At 45.8% G+C, this 18,252-nt stretch overlaps 6 protein-coding genes across 6 annotated transcripts; 2 read left to right on the plus strand and 4 right to left on the minus strand.

Moving 5' to 3' along the window:
• Window positions 1–89: 89 nt before the first annotated feature.
• KL911_000913 (uncharacterized protein) lies at window positions 90–1,871 on the plus strand (the record flags this gene model as incomplete). Its single annotated transcript, XM_043201220.1, has 1 exon — window positions 90–1,871. The coding sequence occupies one exon, from the start codon at window positions 90–92 to the stop codon at window positions 1,869–1,871; it is 1,782 nt and encodes a 593-aa protein (XP_043056477.1).
• Window positions 1,872–2,023: 152 nt separating this feature from the next.
• KL911_000914 (uncharacterized protein) lies at window positions 2,024–7,675 on the minus strand (the record flags this gene model as incomplete). Its single annotated transcript, XM_043201221.1, has 1 exon — window positions 2,024–7,675. One exon carries the CDS (start codon window positions 7,673–7,675, stop codon window positions 2,024–2,026), a length of 5,652 nt encoding a protein of 1,883 aa, XP_043056478.1.
• Window positions 7,676–8,606: 931 nt separating this feature from the next.
• Window positions 8,607–11,522, minus strand: KL911_000915 (uncharacterized protein; the record flags this gene model as incomplete). Its single annotated transcript, XM_043201222.1, has 1 exon — window positions 8,607–11,522. The coding sequence occupies one exon, from the start codon at window positions 11,520–11,522 to the stop codon at window positions 8,607–8,609; it is 2,916 nt and encodes a 971-aa protein (XP_043056479.1).
• Window positions 11,523–11,637: 115 nt separating this feature from the next.
• Window positions 11,638–16,182, minus strand: KL911_000916 (uncharacterized protein; the record flags this gene model as incomplete). Its single annotated transcript, XM_043201223.1, has 1 exon — window positions 11,638–16,182. The coding sequence occupies one exon, from the start codon at window positions 16,180–16,182 to the stop codon at window positions 11,638–11,640; it is 4,545 nt and encodes a 1,514-aa protein (XP_043056480.1).
• A 190-nt stretch (window positions 16,183–16,372) lies between these two features.
• KL911_000917 (uncharacterized protein) lies at window positions 16,373–16,651 on the minus strand (the record flags this gene model as incomplete). Its single annotated transcript, XM_043201224.1, has 1 exon — window positions 16,373–16,651. The coding sequence occupies one exon, from the start codon at window positions 16,649–16,651 to the stop codon at window positions 16,373–16,375; it is 279 nt and encodes a 92-aa protein (XP_043056481.1).
• An 84-nt stretch (window positions 16,652–16,735) lies between these two features.
• On the plus strand, window positions 16,736–17,841 carry KL911_000918 (uncharacterized protein; the record flags this gene model as incomplete). The annotated part of the gene is made up of 2 exons (XM_043201225.1): window positions 16,736–16,771; window positions 17,191–17,841. 2 exons carry the CDS (start codon window positions 16,736–16,738, stop codon window positions 17,839–17,841), a joined length of 687 nt encoding a protein of 228 aa, XP_043056482.1.
• Between the last annotated feature and the right edge of the window lie 411 nt (window positions 17,842–18,252).

The following is an 18,252-nucleotide window of genomic DNA, read 5'->3' on the forward strand; positions in this document are numbered from 1 at the left end:
CTAATTTTTTTCCAACTCATGATCAAATTAATTTACCAATTTTACAGGAATTCGATTAAGAAACTGTCTAATTAATTTTATAATTAATCATGAGCAAGTCGAGCAAATCCAAAATTGCCATTCTCTCTGTTTACGACAAGACAGGTCTTCTGGATCTTGCCAAAGGTCTCGTCCAAGCTGATGTGAGACTTCTCGCATCTGGAGGAACCGCCAGATTGCTTAGAGAGTCGGGTTTCCCTGTTGAAGACGTCTCCAGTATCACTCATGCTCCTGAGATGCTGGGAGGGCGTGTTAAAACACTTCACCCTGCTGTGCATGGCGGTATTCTTGCCAGAAAGAACGAATCGGACGAAAAAGATCTTGCTGAACAAAACATTGATATGGTAGACTTTGTCGTCTGTAATTTGTACCCATTCAAGGAGACTGTTGCTAAGATCAACGTGACCATTGATGAGGCGGTTGAGGAAATTGACATTGGTGGGGTTACTTTGCTGAGAGCTGCAGCCAAGAACCATTCCAGAGTGACCATTCTGTCTGATCCTAAGGATTACTCCAAGTTTTTGGAAGAGCTGGCCACAAAAGGCGACGTTTCTCCTGAAGCTAGACAAATATTTGCCCTGAAGGCATTTGAGCATACTGCTGACTATGACAGTGCAATTTCGGATTTCTTCAGAAAAAGATACTCGGAGGGTGTTTCTCAACTGCCCCTGAGATACGGTGCCAACCCTCACCAAAAGCCAGCACAGGCTTTCGTTACTGAAGGAGAACTTCCGTTCAAGGTCTTGAGCGGCTCTCCTGGCTACATCAATTTGCTGGACGCATTGAATTCCTGGCCTCTGGTCAAGGAGTTGTCTGCCTCTTTGAACCTTCCAGCTGCCGCTTCGTTCAAGCATGTTTCTCCAGCTGGTGCCGCTGTTGGTCTCCCATTGTCGGATATGGAAAAAAAGATCTACTTCGTTAGTGAGATTGAGAATCTTTCGCCACTGGCCAATGCATACGCTAGAGCGCGAGGCGCCGACAGAATGTCGTCTTTTGGTGACTTCATTGCGCTCTCCAACATTGTTGATGTTCCAACTGCGTCTATCATTTCCAAAGAAGTCAGTGATGGAGTCATTGCTCCAGGATATGAGCCGGCTGCTTTGGATATCTTAAAGAAGAAGAAGGGCGGCAAGTATTGTGTCCTGCAAATTGATCCAAACTACACCCCAAAGACTACCGAATCTAGACAGGTTTACGGCATCACATTGCAACAGAAGAGAAATGATGCAATCATCAACTCTTCTTCGTTCAAGGACTTTGTCTCTAAAAACACTGCCTTGACAGAGCAGGCCTCGATCGACCTAACTGTTGCCACCATTGCTCTGAAATACACCCAATCCAACTCTGTCTGTTACGCAAAGAATGGTATGGTTATTGGTTTGGGAGCCGGACAACAGTCCAGAATCCACTGCACCAGACTGGCTGGTGACAAGGCGGACAACTGGTGGTTGAGACACCACCCTAGGGTCTTGGGCTTTAAATGGGCCAAAGGTGTCAAGAGACCAGACAAGTCGAACGCTATTGATCTATTTGTCACTGGTCAAATCCCAACGGAGGAGCCAGAAAAAAGTGACTACGAATCTAAATTCGAGGAAGTTCCCACTCCACTTACGGCTCAAGAAAGACGTGAGTGGCTCAAGAAACTGACAGACGTTTCCTTGTCCTCGGACGCCTTCTTCCCATTCCCAGACAACATCCACAGGGCTGCCAGATCTGGGGTGAAATACGTTGCTGCTCCAACTGGCTCTGTTATGGATAGAGCCGTTTTTGATGCTGCTGACTCTTACGAGATGGTTTATGTGGAAAACCCTATCAGATTATTCCACCACTAAAAATGTTTTAATGTTGATACTGCTATAGTAATGTTATGTAACTGTATCTCAAAATATAACCAATCGCAGATATATAATTTCACGATGGATCCTAAAAGTCCAACTAGTGTACACTTTGCTATGTCTTGAACTTTTATTCAATGACGCTTCACTCATGCTTTGGTAGACCAAGTGGCCAAAGACGTGGTGGTAGTCCAGTGATGGGTTAATCCACTAGTGCCGAATCCAGTATCGTTGTTGTCCTGGTGTCTTGGCTGGAACAAGCCTTCAGCAAACTTAGGCAAGGTTCCGATTTGCTTTTCAATATCAACACTCTTCATAGATCCAACTGCGGCTGGTGCAGCAATCAGAACGACAAAGATGATCAAAATACCGAAGTACAAAGTGGAGTATTTTCTCACCATTCTCTTTCTCAATCTAGCCTGTTTGAGAGAGTAGATTGGCGGTCTAATCTGTCTGCTTGGCTTAAGCCAGAAGAGCATCAAAGAGTGCCACCTATCAATCAGAGGAATGCAGAGAATTGGGAATTGCAAGAACAGAATCACATGTCCCAGAACAAAGTCACCAGCAAAGTGAGACATCTCAATGATCTTGGCGCAGAATTCTCTGGAAGGCTGAGTCCATGCTGCCCATCCAAGTCCAGAACCATACCACTTTCCTGTCCAAAAGGCGACGTTGGCGTGGTCGCTCTTGAACTCTCTGGTCAAGAACAACAAGGTCATAAATTTGAAAATCAGTCTTTGGACATAGATCATGGTGATCAATCCGATCAGCATTCTGCCGAAGTGGAATCCTTCCAAAACCCACATGACAATGAAGAAGACAAGGTTGACCACGACTGCAATTCCGTGAGAAACGGCAGCCATGACAGCACCCGTCTTCTTGCAGCACATTCCAAGCATTGGACCTGCACAACAAGACAGGCCCAAACAACCGAACAAGACACCAATATCAATGACAATTGGGGCCAAAGAGCAAATGACCAATCTCAGCACAGAGTTAACTGGCTCGGTATCAATAACACCAGTTTGGGCGTTCATGAAAGTGTAAGCAATGAAACAACCAGCAGTGTAGACCATACATGGGAAAGTATCAGAGAAGAAGACGTTGGATCTGTGAGCTCTAGCTGCATCACCAGCGGCCTTCTCGGAGTCATCACCGATGACCTTTCTCTTGAAACCGGTGACCCTGGATCTAGTCAACCTAATGTAACCAATCCAAGAGTTTCTGTGCCATTTGGTGTTACCTCTGGACAACCATCTGATGAAGTCTCTGTAGTCGATAAAGTAGTCCTCCCAGGAGAATTGGTGTGGGTTGAACACGAATGGAGAGAACATCAAGGCAACAATGGAAATCCAGAACCAGAGAAGAGCAGCTTGCCAGTGTGCAACTGTACCAAACAGCAACATAATCATGCATCTGGCACCAACGTAAATAGTGGAGTCGGCAAATCTGGCATACAGCACAGAGAATGGAATTCTGGCTGTTGCGAAACCTCTTCCGGTGGAGATATATCTAGCACCACCAACGCAAATATCGTTCAACAGAGAAGAAGAGTAGATTTGGGCAACAAACACTTCAAACAATGGGGAAAGAGACAGGAAGTGTCTGCAGAATCTGTAAGCACACTTCCACACGCCTCTCTCAATCAATTCTTGGACAAGCAATGGAACAAAGGCAATGAAGAAAACAATGAAAATCGACAGCGTGTAACGTCTAATCCAGTCAATGGACGGCATCAGTTGGTAACAACCCAACGGATACTGAATGTCAGTAATTGGCTTATTTCTGTCGTAAAGACACAAGATAGACTCATGAGAAAGAGAGGTTAGGTTGACTAAAGTCAACATGAACATCTGAAGAGACAATTGAATAAATAAGTTGTTGATGTGGAAACCCAAGTGAGCATAGTAGAAAGAAAGGAACCTGTCCAAAGGAAGCTGAGTACCCAAGTAGTAGTATTCTCTGGAGAGCATTTGTTCACCCATACCAGCACCAATTTTCGTAGTAAAGTTCAAGATAGATCCGAAACCAAGATCTCTTCCTTTACCACACTGGTAGTATTCACAGTGCTTGATTCTTCCACCTCTGCACATGGCGACCATACCTGCATAGATATCTTCGTTCAAGTGCAAACCTTTCTGAGCTTTGGAAACACCACCTCTAGTAGTCATGTAGATAGCATTCAAGAAATCAGGGTGACCATAGTGCAATTTGGCACCGATTTGAGCCAGCGTTCTTGCGAACAAGGTACCGAAAGTTTGCTCCTTACCGGCAGCCACGTCACCAAGAATACCAGAGTTCTCAGAGAAAATGTACTCTCTGGCACCAACAATTGCAACAGGGTGATGGATCTTGCTGATTTCAGATTTCAGACCAGGAGCATAAGGGTTGACCTGTTCGACATTCAACTCCTCGAATTCAGCGAGAACGGATCTGATCTTTAGACATTCCTCCAAGTAGTTGTCCTGGTTAGCATCAATCAATTGCAAGTATTCACCTCTGGTGAAAATGATAGCATGGTTTTGGTTATCAGACTTACCGTCTCCCAGAATTGGGTTGCCGGAAAGCTGAACTCTGAACTTAGGTCTTCTTCTTCCATTCTCCATAATTTCACAGTGTCCATCAATCAAGGCAGAGAAGATTCTTGGCTCATCCCCCTCGTTGAGAGGTGGTTCTTCATCCAAGTATGCAATTTGCAAGTCCGGGTAAGCACGAAGCAGGAACTCCGCATTCTCAAGCTCTTCCGGCTTGAATTTGGTCAAACGTTGCATAGAAACAACAAACTTGAACTTTCTTCTAGCCATTCTTTCAAGTTCTCTCTCCAATCCTTCTGCGTTACCGCCAAACATTTGAACAATCTCAGGATTCTCAACACGGTAAAGCAGTTTGATAGCTCTGGAGTAGTTCATGAAACCAGACACAGTTCTGTACAAGGTTTGAGATCTCAAAGAAGCCCAAATTCTGGTTCTCAGAGTGTACTCAGGAGCGGCAGACTTGAAACCAATACAGTAGAAGGGCAAGTCATCAATTTCGTTCTTCATGTTGTCCTCATCCTTCTCCTCACCATTCTCAAATGCAGCTGTTTCCTCAGCCAAAATCTTAGTGTCTTTGACGAAACAATCCCACTCGATTGGATGCAGTTGTTTCAGGTATTCAAGCAAGGTGACTCTAGAGAATTGATCATCCTCTCTGATAATTTCCCTCAAAGAGAGCAAGATCTTTTCGGAATAGTGAGGCGTGAAAACAGTAAATGTAGGCATGTTATCCACAGGCAATGGTTCAGGAATAGGTGTAGCCAAAGATTGAGCAAAGAAAGAGATACGTCTTTCTGCCTCAGAGTTTCTTGGGAAGAACTCCGTCTCGAAGTTGTTGTCATCCTGAGAAACAAAGAATGTAGGTGCTCTCAATGTACGCTTGCCCTCGATTTCCGATGGAACTTGGTGGTAAAGCAATTTCTGAACATGATCAATGGCCAGCAAATGTTCTCTGTACATAGATATGACAATAGCATTCCAGACTTGGGAAATCAAAACCTTTGGCTTGTACTTGATCTCCATGTCAGTGGTAGCCAAAACCTTGGAATAGATTCTCTTTGGCAATCTGGTGAAGATGTTTCTCCAAGGTGTCAAAATAGAAATACCCAGATAGAAAGATCTTCCGACAGAGAACAAACAGTTGACCAAGATGTACCACATGTAAGTATCCAAGAAGAATAACACCAAATCGGTAGCGATCATCAAACCCAGAGTGATTCTGGCCTGTTGTTTGCAAACCACGTTGCCGTAATATTTTTCTCCGTGACACCTCATAGTCATAGTGGACAAATTTCTAATTGGATCTCTCAGAGACAAGATCAGGAAGAAATAAGATTCAGTATACTTCGCGACGAAAACCAAAAACCACATGAACCACGAAAGGTACATGTCCAATCCCTCCAAACGAGAGAAAGAGGCAGTGAAAGTTTGCGATGCCACATACTTTCTTGTGGATTTCTTCATGTACGAAGTGAACAAACCTCCTAAAGGCATGAGAGACAAAAACACAATTGTGGCAACGGCAATGAAAAACGAAACAATGGAAACAACTTCGGCGGCTTTCGATTTTGTCTGCAGACCTGCCCATGAAAACACGAAAATAACAGGAGCAAGGTTGACTGCGAGGATCAAACACAGGAAACCGAGTCTTCTAGACAAATGCTGAGCACCGGCCCAGGCTCTAGGAACAAACATCCACTCGAAAATAGTGGCCAAGACGTTGATACCAGCTGCAACAGTACCGCCCAGAGCAGCAGAAGCCCATCTCGAAGAAGCAAGCGGCTGATTGTTGAGCACTTGGACATAGTTGTGTGTGTAGAAAGTTGGAGCGTTGTAGGCCACGTACATCCAGAAAATTGATATGTGTAAAACCCAGATACGATTGAAGTTGGTGACAACGTGTAACCAAGTTCTGACTTCCTTGTATGTTTTGAAGAAAACATTGCTCCATTCGATTTCGCCCAATTTGAAGTATCTCTCCTCAGGTGGGAAGTCGACTAACCTAGTGCCATCCTCAAAAACAATTCTGGAAATACCTTCTGGGTACCAGAAAAGCTGGTTGACATCGTCGTAACCAATGATGCTGTTGTGGTCCTTTTCGCGCTTGACATAGCGGCCATCAACAACCTCATAAACTTGAGCTCTGATGAAGCGGTAAAGTGGGGTAATGACTCTATTGAGATAGTCACCTTCTGGAACAGGATCAACTCTCTGTCTGCATGCTTCAGAATTCAAGTAGTCTTGAGCACATTTGTAAATGAAGCACAAACATTCTGGAGTAAATCTGACTTGGTTAGCCTCACCCCAGAGCAAAAGCCACAGAGCGATTTGTCTAACGCGTTCCAAAGGAGTCATCGCGTTCATCTTTGCTTTCCATCTGTAATCGGCGGCTTCCAAAGAATTGTCACCTTCCAACTCACTCAAGGTTCTCTCTGTATCTTCACCGTTCTCTTCAACAGCTTTTCTTGCCTTCTTGGACTTCTTCTTGGCCTTTCTAGCTTTTCTCGAAAGCTTACCAAGAGCCATATTACGAAAACCGACTTCATCGTCCAGATCCAGCTGAGCAGCGAAATACCATTTTTTGTAGTTGGCAGTATCACCACCAATGTAGTCAGCATGCAACGAGAGTAAAGCTTGAGCAGGTGACATTCTTGAGGATCTGGAGTCCAGCATTGTCATGAAGTAGTCGAAGATGTTTCTCATAGAATCTCTTTGGAAACCAAACTTGTTGGTTAGGTCAATGAAAACGTCTTCAATTTGTTCGATGGTAACTGGGGCTTGGTTGTCAGCAGTCCATGCGGGATATGGATCGGTGGGCAAAGCGCTGATTCCCGATTGGTCATATGGGCCTGCCCCATAAACAGGGGTAGAAGCACCCGATGATCTTGGTCCACCGTAACTCATTTGAGATGAAGTGTACTGAGTTCCATATCCATCATAAGGAGTGCCAGGAGCACCACCTGGACCGTAGCTAAAATCAGAGTAAGCTTCTGGATCACGCGATCCAGGTTGGTCATAGTATCCTTGCTGGTTCAGGTTAGGATCTGAGGCATATTGTTGGTCATAGCCTTGTTGATAGTAAGCGTCCTGCTGATCATAGCCCTGTGCGTAACCTTGGTAGTAAGGGTCTTGCGGATCATAGTATTCCTGTTGACCTGGGGGTTGACCGAAGGCATCTTCGGACTGGCTATAATTCTCGCTGTAATAGCCACCCTGTCCTTGGTTGGCCCTATTCGGGTCATGATAGGTATTATCGTTATACGACATCCCTATTTACTAAAGAATGTTAGTATGATTTTGTATCTAAATTTCAGCTGAATCAGGCACCTCCGTGCGGGCTATTTTTAATTGTGCCGGGTGGATTTCCTCTTTGATCTGCGCGAATCTGCGGTGTACAAATTTTTCTGCTGGTCGGTACATAATATTTGTGGGCCGACTGATGTATTGGCACTGTGGAAACTTGTGTCCCTACTGTGTTCATCGGAACACGTAGCAAACACCGGGAATAGCACGAGATCAAACTTTCTGCTGAAAAATGAGGACAACTTACCTCTTGAGTAAACGAATGAATATCTAATCAGTTTAACTCTAAGGGGTTCTCTGTGCGCGCTCGGATATACAACCTTATAACCCAGTTATATATGGAGCTTGCGTCGTCGTAGTGCTTGGCCGAGATTAACACCCAGAGAGATGGTCAAAGAGTTAACAGCTTAAGAAAAAAAACAAAAAGGTAAAACGAGACAAATCCACGGTGGATCCTGTGCCAGATCCAAAACAAAATGTGCTGCGCCACATAGAGGTGTTTTATGGTTTTTCTGTCGCGGTAGAAAAATCTAGGTGGACGTGGCGCAACTATGCGGGCTATCCGAAAGGGTGTATGGAATTCTATATTTAGACGTGCCAACTCTGCGGCTACGTCCGCCAATTGCATGGCGTCTCTTCTCACTTTAGAGCTTTTACATCAAAGATCGCTTCGTTGCCTCCGCTGCTGTCATCTTCAATCCCGGCCAGACTACTAAAAATATCCAGGCCTCGATTTCTTTTTCACATCGGGTTTCCATCACGTGTTACCCGATTTCAGGGGACCGGATTGCAGCGTGTCTGATTTTCGTTCCTCCTTATTCTAAAATTCTCTACACCGCGTTCGTGCAGCAGTTTACATTGTTGTACATTAAGTATCAGCTATTGCTAAGAGTAACTAATTGGCCGATGTGCGGATGCCGTCGACAATTGCTGCAACATATTTTCGAGCCACCTCAGAACGCACTCCGCCTTCGATCTTTTCGCCAAGCAGCTCGAAATCAGTTAGGCTGGCGAATTTGCGTGCTTTTGAGCGCATGATTTCAAAGCACCCGTGTAGACCCCAGCGTAACTCTGTGTCTTGGTCTGCGCTTTCCTCTGTCTCGACGGTGCCTAAGATCATTTCCTCGCGGTCGTCGCCCAGCTTCTCAATCAGAAGTTCGATATGCTCGATGATCTTGCTGTAAAAGGTCTGTAGCAAATCTTTTGACTCGGCCTCTGACCCAGAACTCGTCACCATGCGGTCGAAAAGCTCACTAGCATAAACCTGGCTGATCATAGTCAAGCTCTCATTGTTAGCAAAGAACGAGTCCACCAGCTGCGTACTAGAAATAAATCCCTTATTCTTGATTCTTTCCAAAATCAGATAGCCAATTCTTGGCTCGTTATTCCACAGGCGAAGCACGCCGTCAATCAACCATTTTTGACGTTCAACTACTTCTTCTGCCTTCAACAGCGGGAACTGGTCGTTCTCCACGTCTTCATGTTCTCCCTCTGCCGCGGGAAGCCCAAGCACCTTGCGTAGCTTCGCCCCACAAAGCTCCAGAGCACCACTTTCGACCACGGATAGCGAACGCGAACCTATGATACATGTGGACTGGATCACCAGTGTCACAATGTAGCAGTCAATGTTTCCGATAAGATACTCTTCGGCTCCCGGATGTTCGGCAGATTCCCTGGCTATTTGTTCCTTTAGGAGCACAATCAAATCGTTGAACTGTTGCAGCGACTCTCCTTCTTGAATGTTGGTGTAAATACTGTGACAAACCTCGTGGTACGGGTGGTCCTCGCTGTTGAACAGATACTGGTCCACAATATGGTAGATTTCGGCATTTCCGGCATCCTCAGGGATCGCCTCTATATTTTCCTCTGCCGCGAAGTTCGTCTCGTAAGCAGACTCTGCGAGCTTTGATCCGAACAGTTTGCTGTCAAAGTTAATCACCTGTCTCTTATCCCAGAGTGAGAGCCGCAGAAAGCGGTGGAATTCTGGGGGCAAGGTAGCCTTAATCGTTTGAGGAGTGCTAAGTCGTATCTCTCTACCGATAATGTTCCTGAAAAGATAAATGGCTGGATGGTAGAATAACTTGTCTAAGGTATTGAGATCGTCAATCCATTCCGTCCATTGCCAGTCGAATCCAAAATTGCTGAGCTGGGCGGTCATCCAGAGGACAAATCTCTCGCGAAGCTCAAAATCCAGATATTTGAAGTTGGAGTAGAAGAAGCGAATGGCAGTGCCCAGAACTTTGGCAAAAGTGACCTTGTCTTCCGACTCCGGTGCCCGTCTCACGTTTGCCCAATCTCTTCCGCACGTGTCCGCCAAAAGCATCTGATAGTACACAGAGGGGGAAGGCGCATTTGGAAGATGGAACATAAGGTCCAGCACGGCTTCGGTGACCACCTGCTCCATCTTCCACGTCGAGGTGTAGCCCTGGTCAAATTCCTGCTGGACATACGTTGCAGACTGAATCATGGACTCTTTGACTTGTGGATCGAGCTCCTCATTGTTCTCCAAGCTGCTAATCAAATCCACGCCCGAGTTGAGGTTGTTGAGGATCGTGAGCTTGTCGATGGAAGAGTTAGGTTTAGAGAACAGTTTCTCGTTGAAAAACACATTCAATGACAACATTTGTCTGGAAACAGTAACACGGTTGAACTCCATGTTCTGAACAATGTCCTGAGTCACGTCTCTTAGAATTATAGAGAGGTAGGAGTCGACTGGAGGAACCGTATCGAAACCAGTGACAGAAGGCAAGAAGCATTCCAAGACATAGCGCGGATACTTCCAAAGAGAATCAATATTTCCCCGTAGATTGTACGAAGCCCAGTGCTCACTCGACGGAATGTTGAACTGTTGGAACAGGTGTTTCTCAACATCCTCAGGCTCGTGCGACCTGATTATTTGCTGTAAGTCAACAAAGAACGGAAGCTCTTTGTCGACGGCTTCCAGTGCAGGTAAAATCAATTTCACGAGCTCCTTAGCTTCGTACGGTCTGTTAGGAGACTTGAAGTGTCTATAGTTAGCCCGGCTCTCTTCAGACACATCCGCAAGCTTGAACTTGCGTGCAATAGCGAGAACACGATCCGAAAAGCTCTCATCTTTCTGCACCGCTAAGTAATACGGCACAGATACTAGCACGTTGAAATACAGCAGCTGAGCCACTGCGACTCGCTGGACGGAGTTGTCCTGTAGCTCGACGGCCAGCTCCATCAAGTGCTCGTAGGTCCTCGTGATTGGATCGCCAGAGACCATCATCGGGCTCAGTACAGCAAGCAGACGTAGAATAAGCTTGAGTCTAGTAATCACACCGCATTCGCTAGACTCCAACACGTCGTCGCTAGCAACTTTAATCTGTTCAAATAGGTTCTGTGCCTTTGAATGCAGGTACTCCAAGACATACTGACCGGCTTTGGGGTTTTTGAAATTTGTCAGCTGGACGAGCGCACCAACAATGAACACCTTTTGGGGCTGTTCAACGGTCAATGCCACTAGGAATTCGAGCAGGGAGTTGCGCAAGTAGTCATCGGAGTCGATCTCTTGCGCAATGGAACCCGACACGTTCTCCAAGTCGAGCGACAACTGTTGAGGATATTCGCCAATCTTTCCGATCTCGGCGCATACATTCTTGGCCAACTCCACCTCCCTTGGTAATAAGGCTCGTCTAGGCCTCTTGGCCCAAGACTCTGACCGCTGATACCCCTCTGAAGGAACTTCTGGTGGAGCTCTTCCAGGGAGGTCGGAAGATCCTATCAACGAGGGCTCGTAACCCTCATCATCAGAAACGCTTCTCTTGCGCTTGTGTGGAGGGTCTTCCATATTCAAAGTAAATTTCAATACTTTATAAACGAATGAAAAATTCAGTATTTTTATTTTTCGTATCTTCCATTCGTACTGTCTTAACAATATACATACATGATCATAAACCAACTCGTCATTCATCAGCCACAATCTGTCCAAATTTTTGAACGTACCGTTCATTCGTCAGAGTGAGCTTCTCAACCTTGGCTTCCAAGGTACGGATTCTCTCTGCGCACATTCTTAGATCCATCTCCTTTTGGGCTTTCACGTTTTTGAGGGCCTCGCGCAACTCCTCTTTTTGAGACTCGAGCTCTGCGATGTTGCCCTTAGAGCTCAGCTGGCTCCTCAAATGCAACTTTTCAGACTTGAGCTGCTCAATCTCTTTCAAAAGAGAGCCGCAGGTAGCCGCGGAAACTGAATTCTCGGCCACCTCCAGCTGGTTTTTCAATTTCGGAATGGTAGTGCCAATTAGCTCCTTGTTCTCGCTGGCCAACTTTTCTAGCCTCTTCTTGAGCTCGCCATTCTCTTGCTCCATCATTTCGTACTTCGATTTGTTTAGATTGATTTCTTCAGTCAACTTGAACACTTTGTAACCCATATCAGAATTATTGTACACCTTCTTTTTGAGATCCTCAACATCAAACCCTTTATTATACTGCTGGGCAAGGAACTCTTCCACAGCAAACCTCTTGCGTCTTTCATCCGCCAGTTGCTGCGTAAGACTTGCAATCTTTGACTCTTCAGAGACGACGTCTCCCTCGACCGGGATATTATTCACTTCCAACTTGCGTTGAAGTCTAATCTCTCTGGATATGCTATCTGCCAGCTCGCTGGAAACAATTTGAAGCTCATTAAACAGTTCCTGGTTCGAATTAAAAAGCTCCAATTGTTCTGGCGTGAAGACTGCAGCTTGGTTATTCTGTTGATTGGTTGACTGAAAGACAGGCGTCATCTGTCTGTCCTTTACGTCATATAATGAGCTAGGTGGCACTAGTGGTCTCTCCTTGGCATCCTGGAAAGCATTCTGAGACGATTTGGTATTCAATGGTTGATCCTGACGCTGGCTTTGTTTGCTCATCATATGCTGATAAGTGGCAAGTTCAGGATAATCTCCCAGATAAATCTTTCCTGTGTTGCTCGATTCTGGGGACGTGAAGTTGAAATCTTCCTCTCCCTTACTGAGAGGAGGAGTTGCCATTTTACCGTTCATATGCTCTGTACTTGAAGGTCCACTTAGCCGAGTTTGTTTAACAAATGTCCGATCCCCTCTTGTATCCATATTCATACTTGGGCTCGCAAGAGGGGTGGCTTTTTCCAAATCAGTACTGGTGTTATATCCATTGATGTCATCTAAACTCGAATTTTGAGTGAAACCCTGCTCATCAAGATCCATATCAATAATTCTACTCAACCTGTGGTCATTCTCCTCATTGGCCAAATTTACTGACAATCTATAGTTCATGAGCGAGTCCGAAGGGGTGATAGGAGTTTTAGGCAACTTCTTGTTCTTGAAATTGGAATCTGCATCTTTTGGAGGTAGATTGATTGTGAGTCCGTGGTAATTCTGGGCGTAGTCGTTATTTTGTATGGAAATCGTCGAAGAATCTGTTATTGAACTGTTCGCATAGCCATCCTCATCACGCTTCCTTCGGGAAATCTTCTTTAGGAAATGCTTAGCATTAGGCAGCTTTGGGCTGTTTCCTGTGGAAACTGGCTTGGAAAATGCTTCTCTGAATCCCATAAACGGTGATTTTTTTGCGGTCTCGAGCTGCGTGGATTTATTGGCTGCGATCGGCTGAGGGGGTGGTTTCCTGGAGCGAACTTTTGATGAGGCTGATGAGCTGTTAGACCTGAGACCTGAGTCATTATCATCTTTTTTATAGTCGTTCTTGTGCTGTGTAGGTTGCCCCTTCTTCGAATACTCGTCATTCTGAGCAGGCAAGAGCATCGATTTGTAATGCCCAACATTGGGAGGGACAGAATGCTGTTTTTGAGTCTCATTTTCTTCTTGCGCTTTGGCCATGGGCACAGGCTCTTGTGGAATTTGCATAGTCTGGGAAATCATTGATCTTTGCATCTCATATCCATGCGTTAAATTGGTGTCTTCTCTGCGACGAGTACTTCTTGGCGGAACAATCCGCTCGCGCGGTGAATATAAGTTATCTTCGAGTGTACCTTCGCCACCGTCTGCCTTATTTTCCTCAATTGAAATATTTTTCATAGCGGGACTTACAGTTTCTGAACTGCTGAAGGAGTTTTGTTTCTCAGTACTCATCAAAGCGCCTCCGGTCCCAATTGAGTTATTGTTGAAATCCCTGGAATCAGAAAAGTTCCCTTTTGGAGCGAAATTTGGGTTAAGAGAATCAAGTTCTTGGTCTCTAACCTTATTTTCAGTGTCAATATTAGTGATTACTGTGTGGTCCGGAGTTTTAGAGATTGAGTCGAAAGAAGAGTTGTCACCCTGCTCAATCACATTCTGAGGAGCTTCCAAATCATTGAGAGTTGAGTACGAATTGTTCTTGCTAGTATCGTAGTCATCGATATCAGTAGTAATCTTCGGTTGTTGCATGTCTTGCACATTCTCATCAATCGGTAGTTCTGTTGCTGTTGTGAAAATTTCTTGATGGGATGAGCTGGCATTAGCAAGCTGATACACCTGAGAACTAGCAACGCGTTGCTTTTTAGGGGTCTCGTGCGACGATGTCAGCGAGAACATAGACGAATCCGGCTCGCCTCCCGATGGAAATGCAGTCTGCTCAGAGTGATGCGACGACTGTCTTGTTGTCTTATCATGCTCACTACGACTTTTTTGCGTAGAAGTCGACAAAACTGAATTCAATGAAGTTAGAGGACCAGCGTCAAAAGTCTGGGAGCCATCAGAATGGGGCTGAGAAGGTTGCTTCCCCCGAGGCTTTTCCATGCTCTCTCTGGCTGGTTCTTCTTTCACAGTCTTTTTGTCTAATGGCCCTTGGTCACTTGGCAGCTCTTTGATAAGATCTGTTTCCTGATACACTGGACCCTCGTCATGTTCATCGTCACTGTCAGCGAATACATAGCGGTTGAGTTTACCCCTGTTGTTCTTTTTCACCGGCTGGAACGGTTCTGGAGGAGGAATATTGCCTGGCGAATATTCAAAAGCGGTAGTTTGAACCTGAGAAGGCTCATCAGTCGGCTGGACCCCTCTTTCCTCCTCTAGATTCGCTGCAACTTCTGCAGGTACATCATTATGCTTCTGTTGCAACTGTTGCAACTGTGGATCACTTGCACGGTTTATGGAACTGATAGGATTGGATGATCCCTCAGCTCCCAAAGCTTTTTGTTTAATTTGAGGTTCGGTTGCAGTATATTGCTGCGCAGTTTGCCTATTTTGCACCGGAAAAGACGTCTCGTTCTGATCAGCTGGTGGAATGACTCGTGCTGTGCTTGAAAAGGCTGGCGAAGTTTGCGATTCGAAAGTGCTGACATGTTGTATCTGTCCGGGCTTGCTTTGGTTGACAGTCATGTAACGTTCTTGCTGGGGTATAGTCTGTTGGGTGACGGGCTGAGGATGTCTCGACGTCGGAGGCAGTTGCGAGTAAGGACTTGGAGCGCGCTGTTGACCTAGTTGGCCTCCTGGACCGGGACGAATCTGAGGTGGAATTTGCATGCCCTGACTGGTCTGAGGATATTCAGAGTTGAAACTTGGAATAGCTGGATTATTTTGACCCACCTTACCGCCATAGTTTGTAGGCTGAGGAGCCATGCCTTGTGGAGCCCTATACGGCGAATTTGAAAATCTCGACGTCATCGACATGGCCTTCGGAGAATTGTAGTTGCTTGGATCAGGACCACCAAATTGATTATTGAATGGCGGAGGTCTCGTTTGCATGGACATAGCCCTTGGATCATATCCCATTCTGGGGCCTGGACTCACGGGGCCTGGGCCTGCTGATTGCATAGACATCGTTCTGGGATACCGCATCATGCCTGCCTCCAAACTCATTGCCCGTGGGGGGCCTTTGTTGGCATTTGCCATCTGTGCAGCTACCATTTTCTTCTGCGCGGTCATTTGCTTACGGTACTGCACATTTGACAGTTGGCCGTTAGGAGCTCGTGGTCTGTTGGAGATCATGGGGATATAAGGCTGAGTATCCAAAGCAGACGAGCCATTTCCGTATCTTCCACCCCCTCTTATGTGTTGCAGGTCGTCAAAAGAAACTGTGCTAGCAGAGGCTTCGACTTCCACGTCGCCGTCCGGATCTCCGTTTCCATCGTCGTCGTCATCTTTGGCGAACTTCATTCCTCTCTTGAAAAACTTGTTCACTGAGCTGGAAGAGTTTGACACAAGCGAACTTCTTCTCGAATGCGATGCTCCTTCACCAAACATCCTTGGAGGAGCCATGTTAGGTGGTCGGCCATAATAGTCTACTTGAGGTTGCATGGGCATGTACATATCGTGTCGCTGATGTGGAGCTTGATATGCTCCCGGATGAGGTTTCTGGTATCCCTGGTAGTTTGTTGGAGGGTAATATGATCCCGGCTGGTTACCATATTGGAGTCTGTTGTTGTTCGGCAACGGGGTCTCTTTCCGAACATCTATGAAAGCACTATCGCCCAATGTGCGACTCAGGCTGCTCCGAGGCACCCCGTCCACAACATTTTGGGGCCTGCGGTTGTTGACGAGCATAGCCTGTTCCATTTTGCACTTGAAAAACGAAGGCTAGTGCAAAATAAAACTTTTTTGAATCAAAACAAAATTGACTTAATCCTGTTATTTACCTTTTACTACCCCTTGAATTACCAACACAGCGCACGACTTTTCTGTCGGTGCAAAGATTTAATCCGACATCCGCAACTAGATAATAGGCTCCTGGGGTCACTTAGGTGGCCTACGTGTCCTTCTTCGTAGGCAGATCGCTTACACGGCCCACAATATTATACCTGTTGCTGAAAAACGTGAACCAGTCATCCAAGACCTTCAGTTGTTTCTCCGTTAAGGTGGAATAATCCCAGCTTATATCGGGTGACGTATCCTCGGGCTTCAGAGAGCTTTTCCCAAGAGCTCGTGACGCGTCTTTGCCAACGAATACGTGGTAGCCCTTACCGACGCCGTAGGCAGCTTGATTGTGCGAGACATCGAAAACTGTGCCTTTGATGGCTATGTACATCTTGTCCGTTTGCTCACCTTTTTGTTAGAAATTGCAATGCTGTCGCAAAGCTTACCGTCACACTTCGCAAGTTCAGCCATTGTTATGGGATCGTCCCGTGGCGGAGCCAAGTCCACGGGCGTCTTTGGCATAAATTTCTTGCTCATGAGATATAATTAAATTTACAAAATTATATTAGTAATGGCTGAGCTAATAATTAGACTGAGCCCGTCTCGCAGCGTGGATACAAAGTCTATTTCTCTTTTTTGGAGTCTTGCTGCTTCTTGATCGGCTGTTCCTTTCCGTTCTGTTCCAATTTGTTCTTCTCTTTCGCTATTTCTCCAATAAACCACGTCACGGATCCCCATAGTAGAAGAGAGATCACCAACAAGTTGACAAAGTGAATAGACCTGCTGAGGAATATCATCACCAACAGAGAAGTGACCAAGCAAACGAAAGACGCGTGGGTCGCTTTCACAAGTGTGGGCGTTGCTCCCGGCTGGAAAACGGAGTCCCAAAGATCGACAACAAAAGACGACATTATTAAATATTTTTTGTAGAAAATGTCCTTTGTGCAGTCTCCACCCAGTTTGGCTAAATTGCAGACAGCCAGCTCTCAAAAGCTCGCCCAAGTGTCAGACTTCCCACTCGACTACAACATTTTTCTCTTCAAGGAGATTAAACATGCGCGCGAAAGGGACGTCCAGGAAATGATCGATTTTCGTCTTGACCTCTTTGACAGCATTCCGCAGGACTACAGTTCGCTGATCTTTCGAGGACTTGAGAAGAGGCCGGACGGGAGTTATGAGCTTGTCCCGACAACGACCTCCAAACTACATGACCGCCTGCTTGAGCTTCTCATACTAGAGAGACACAGAAGAGACATATCGCAACTGAGCAAAATCACCGGTAGGACTATAGAGGCTGTGGAATTGGCTGATCCAAATCTGTATGAAATCAAATCTCCAATCTACCAGCAATTGCTTGCGACGAAAGACGAGTACCAAACAAGCTTCAAGCGGTTTGCAATGCTACAGAACGTTGAGTACGATTTCGAGAACCGACTGGATGGGACCGACGTCAGCAGCGACGATGATTTGGTGCAACAGTTTTGTACGCAAGATGTTATCGATGTGGATCCAGAGAATCTCGACGAGCTGCGACTTGCCCAAATTCTGATTCCACTGGCTTCAAAAGCTATTTTTGAGTGAACGGCAGCGTTCATTACACAAAACAGTTGCGTGTCGTACGGAGTTTGCCTAATTTCTAGCATGTGGAAATTTGAGTCGTGAGAGGCACTTCGTTCCTGTTACAGACGCGCAAAAACTGTCTCTCTTGGTTGAACATAAAATCTATATGGCACCATATCGAGGACTGAGTGGTACTTTTTCTCTGTATTACCAAAAGGGCTAACCAGGTTATGGTCAGATTGTTCGGCCGTAATGTTTTGCAAATTTCACGTCTGGCGTCCAGCAGGCAAGATCTGGGAATTTACTTATCAATAAAAAATTCTGTTACGGTGGTAGCAGAAAAAAATTAAGGTGGCTCCTCATGAGATCCAGAGCAACTAAAAAGGTAGACCGCACACAGCACATGGTTTTCTAGTAGCCCAGAATAGAAGT

This window comes from Ogataea haglerorum (assembly GCF_019207285.1).
Source record: "Ogataea haglerorum isolate 81-453-3 chromosome Unknown 81-453-3_NODE_2_length_903871_cov_94.662503, whole genome shotgun sequence".
In the NCBI taxonomy this organism is placed as follows: Eukaryota; Fungi; Ascomycota; class Pichiomycetes; order Pichiales; family Pichiaceae; genus Ogataea; species Ogataea haglerorum.